The sequence below is a fragment of the Cannabis sativa genome, chromosome X, assembly GCF_029168945.1.
Source record: "Cannabis sativa cultivar Pink pepper isolate KNU-18-1 chromosome X, ASM2916894v1, whole genome shotgun sequence".
In the NCBI taxonomy this organism is placed as follows: domain Eukaryota; kingdom Viridiplantae; phylum Streptophyta; class Magnoliopsida; order Rosales; family Cannabaceae; genus Cannabis; species Cannabis sativa.
The window spans coordinates 54,390,024-54,394,193 of NC_083610.1; the positions used below are offsets into that span (position 1 = coordinate 54,390,024).

The following is a 4,170-nucleotide window of genomic DNA, read 5'->3' on the forward strand; positions in this document are numbered from 1 at the left end:
CAAAATAGAAAAATTAATAACTAATAAGCAAATAAACAACAAAATCTAATAAAAACTATCAAATCTAAACTTTTATTCTTGTAATTTTAACAAAAGGAGAAGAAGAAGAAGAAGAATAAGAAGAGGAGGAGGAAGAAGAAGAAGATGAAGATGATCTTACAAACATCAATTGAACGATAATGGTGGAAAAGTAAGGGTGAGGGCTTGAGAGTTCGGCTTCAACAAAAAAAAAAAATTGTGGGAAGAAAAGAAAGAGAAAAATGGTTATGGAGACTTGGAGAAATGGAAGAAGCGAGAAAAAAAAATGAGAGGAAAAAAAAAGGTATGGTGAAACCATTAATATAGTATTTTTGTAATTATAATACTTTTTGAAACTTAAAAAGGTAAAAATAGTTTTGTAAAAATATTTAAAAGATTAATAAGCATTAAAAATGTAAAAAAAAGTAGCCAAATTTGTCACCTAGTGTAAAAATTCCTTAAAAATTTCTCCTGAACTATTGAGATTATCGAATTTAAGAATTTTTGTCCAATTTCATTCAATTGTACTAATTTAGTGATTGTTTATGTACTAAATCATGCTCCCCAGACTTAATATCTACCAAATTACGCCTCTCGAACTTTGACATGTGACAAATCATGCTCCCTGAACTTTCATTCATGTTAGACTTTCTTTACTAAAATTGAACAAAAGTCTTTAAATCTAACAATCTCAATAGTTCAGGGAGATTTTTAACGACCAGAAAAGTTCAGGGAGCATGATTTGGTACATGTCAAAGTTCGGGAGGTAAAAATCCTAATTAGCCTTAAAATTATTATAACTGCAACATATAAATTGAACTCCAAAAACCTCTCTAGACATATAAAAATGAGAGAGAAGAGAGAGGAAAAAAAATAAGTAAAGAAGTTATCGAAGTTTTTATTTATTTATTATTATTTTGTTATTAAGAGTAAGTAAATTTTGGTTAAATAGTTTGTTACATTATTTATTTATTAAAAAATATATAAAAATTTTAAATATTAAATATTAATTTTGATACAATTTAATTACTAAATTATTATTAAATAAATTTTTTATAAATATGACAACAATCTTCCATTTAGCATAACTACTACAAGTGAGATACGACGATAATAATAATTTTGGAATGAGTGTTTTCTATATAGATTTATTAATTTTTTTTAGATTTTTATTTTGTGTGAGGATTCTTTATTTTTATTATTTTTTTTTATTATAATAATTGAATATATCTTTTTGTTTGTTTTTTTTTTTGATAAAAAATGATATGATCATTTTTTATATTATTATTATTATTATTATTATTATTATTATTGTTTTATGTAAAAAAATAGAATAAGTACTCTTATTATTAAAAATTTATATTAAAATTGATTAAACATATTAGGAAGGATATTAATTAATAATAATATGAGATACAGTAATGAATAAATTTTAAATATAGTGGTCACTACAAAGTGAGATATGGTGATAATAATTATTTTAAAATTATAGATTTATTGTTTTTTTTTTTTTGTTTTAAATCTCTATTTTGTGTGAAGATTGTTCAGTTTTTAATTTTTCTTCACTATAATGTACATTTAAATATATTTTTTTGCCTGTTATTTTTATATAAAAAATTGTATGATAAACTCTTTTTTAAAGAATTCTTGAGAGTTTTTTTATATGAATTTATTATTTTTCTTAATAAATATATATTTTTAAATTATACATAAAATTAAATTTGAAATTATTTGATATGATTTTATTGTTTAATTAATATTCTTACATATAATTTAAATTTGTATAAACAACCCGTGACGTGTTTACTTGTTTACTTGTTTCCTTAAGCACAGATCCAGACAGAATCCCATATAAATAAATATATTCCTATGATGCCTTGCCATGTGCACTACCCTCACCTCACCAATCTTTGACCCGCGAAAACAAGAGACAGACACCATTTAATTGTTTATTAGCAGCAGTCTCTGTAGTAGAGGTTCTAATTAAGCCTCAATCTCGAGGTGAATTCTGTTTGCGCAAATTTCGTATTTACTTAACCACTTGTTTTTTTCTGGCCTCAAGGCTCAACCTATGATCAAAAAGTCAAACTATGGAAATCCAAAGCAGCCCCAAATCCAGAGCACTTAGCAAAAGAAAGAGTAGTAGTATTGCACGTCCCTCAACCAAACTCATCATTTCCATATTTTCAGTTATCACAATTCTCATACTACTACGAATGCAATCTTCTTCCACTTTCTTTTCTTCTAATGACAAAGTTCTAATGTCGAAGCTCCGAGACTCGGTCACATTCCATCCACTAAAGGATCTAAGGTATGTCGAAACCGCCACCATAGGGAACACTTGGTTCATGAGCTCCTTAAACGACACTCAAGAGGAGGGCGAAGCAGAACACCTGTTTTTCCCTTCAGAGTCATCAAAGGGAAGACTTCTGTGTATCAAAGGAAACGACAGAAGAGATGGTGGTAAGAATTCATACGCCCTGGCATGGCCAGAAAGTCTTCCTGACTCGGCAACACTCTTAACGGGTTTGACTTTTGTCTCTGATACATACTACAACTATGAAAATCTCTGGCATGGAGTGAATGCAATAGCTCCTTTTGTTGGGTGGTCCTTAAAGAATGACTGCTCAAAGCCAACGAGATGGATTTTGTTCCACTGGGGTGAGTTTAGGCACAGAATGGGCAGTTGGGTTCATAACATAACTCAGGCCAATTTCGGAGAAGTTGTAGTTGAAAGCTTTCCAGAGGGAGGAGGAGGAGATGGGGTGCATTGCTTTGAGAAGGCTGTTGTGATGAGACACAATGCTGGTAAAATGGGTAAAAAGAGGAAGCTTGAGGTGTTTGACTTATTGAGATGCAAAGCCAGATCGTTTTGTGGTGTTAGCCATGGTGGCAGGGGGTTAGAGGTTAACAGAATAGGACAGCCTGTCGTACGGTTGACTTTGTTGATGAGAAAAGGTTCGAGATCATTCAAGGATCCAACGGCTGTGATTACTGTTTTTGTTAGGGAGTGTGCCATGGTTCAGGGATGCGTTTTGGAGGTGTCCCAATCTGATGAATTGAGCTTCTGTGATCAGGTATTTGTTTCCTTCTATGTTGGTGGGTTGGGTCTTAACTTGTACATTTTCTTCAGAGTAGCATATTTGTTTTGATGGATTCAGGTGAAAGTGATGAGCAATACCGACATTGTGGTGTCACCACATGGAGCACAGTTGACAAACATGCTGTTCATGGACAGGAACAGCAGTGTAATGGAGTTCTTCCCCAAGGGATGGTTAGAGATGGCTGGTGTTGGACAGTACGCGCATCACTGGATGGCAGACATGTCCGGGATGAACCACGCAGGCTCCTGGTGGGATTCATTGGGTGAAAAGGAATGCCCTCATCCAAATAACAATCGAGAGTGCTTCAAATTTTACAAAGAAGGCCTTGTTGGTCACAACGAGACCTACTTCGCTGACTGGGCAAGAACTGTCCTCACCCAAGCCAGGGCTCGAAAGCTAGAAATGAATAAAGTTAAGAGTTCGCACTTAACTTCCAATATTTGTACTTGCTAGTTTTGTTGTTTTCTTACCTTCATTTTATACCCCTACCTATTCTCAACCCAAGACTTCAGAAATCCATAATTCCAATGGGAATGTAAATTAAAAATATTCAGTATTAATGATAAGCTAAGCTCTCCAGCATAGTAAGTTTTTTTTTTCTTCAAATTATTGAAAACTAGTAAAGCGCGGTTTTAAAATAATTAAAAATTATATGTTTAAAATAATTATATTTTTTTAATAACAATATACAAAAATATAATTTGATGCACACATGTATTAAATCACATCACAATATATTTTTTTTTCCATCTTTTCATACTTTTTCTATTTGTTAAATAAAAATAAAAATGAGAACCTATACATACTATAATCTTTTTATTTCTCATATAATTAGTACCAAAAAAAAAATCAAGACAACAATAATATTATATTAATATAATAGTCTTCAATTTTATACATATCACTTGCTTTCTGGAAGAAAACATGAAACTTTTTTTTAAAAAAATAGAATGCAATGATATATTATTGCTTTCATTTATATATTTTTATATTTTATCAACGGATCTAATACTATAAAATAATTATACAAAAAAAACTAAATTATGAA

The 4,170-nt window shown here is 30.7% G+C and overlaps 1 protein-coding gene across 1 annotated transcript; it reads left to right on the forward strand.

The window, feature by feature from the left end:
* The first annotated feature begins 1,820 nt into the window (after nucleotides 1-1,820).
* LOC115702504 (uncharacterized) lies at nucleotides 1,821-3,750 on the forward strand. The gene is made up of 2 exons (XM_030629941.2): nucleotides 1,821-3,095; nucleotides 3,180-3,750. Exons 1-2 carry the CDS (start codon nucleotides 2,109-2,111, stop codon nucleotides 3,573-3,575), a joined length of 1,383 nt encoding a protein of 460 aa, XP_030485801.2. The 5' UTR covers nucleotides 1,821-2,108; the 3' UTR covers nucleotides 3,576-3,750.
* Nucleotides 3,751-4,170: the final 420 nt, after the last annotated feature.

What these genes read in the sequence shown, in the direction of transcription:
- LOC115702504 (XM_030629941.2), top strand. Translation starts at nt 2,109, where the DNA reads ATGGAAATCCAAAGCAGCCCCAAATCCAGAGCACTTAGCAAAAGAAAG. An exon ending in AATTGAGCTTCTGTGATCAG is followed by an intron (nt 3,096 to 3,179) that starts GTATTTGTTTCC and finishes TGATGGATTCAG; the next exon opens with GTGAAAGTGATGAGCAATAC.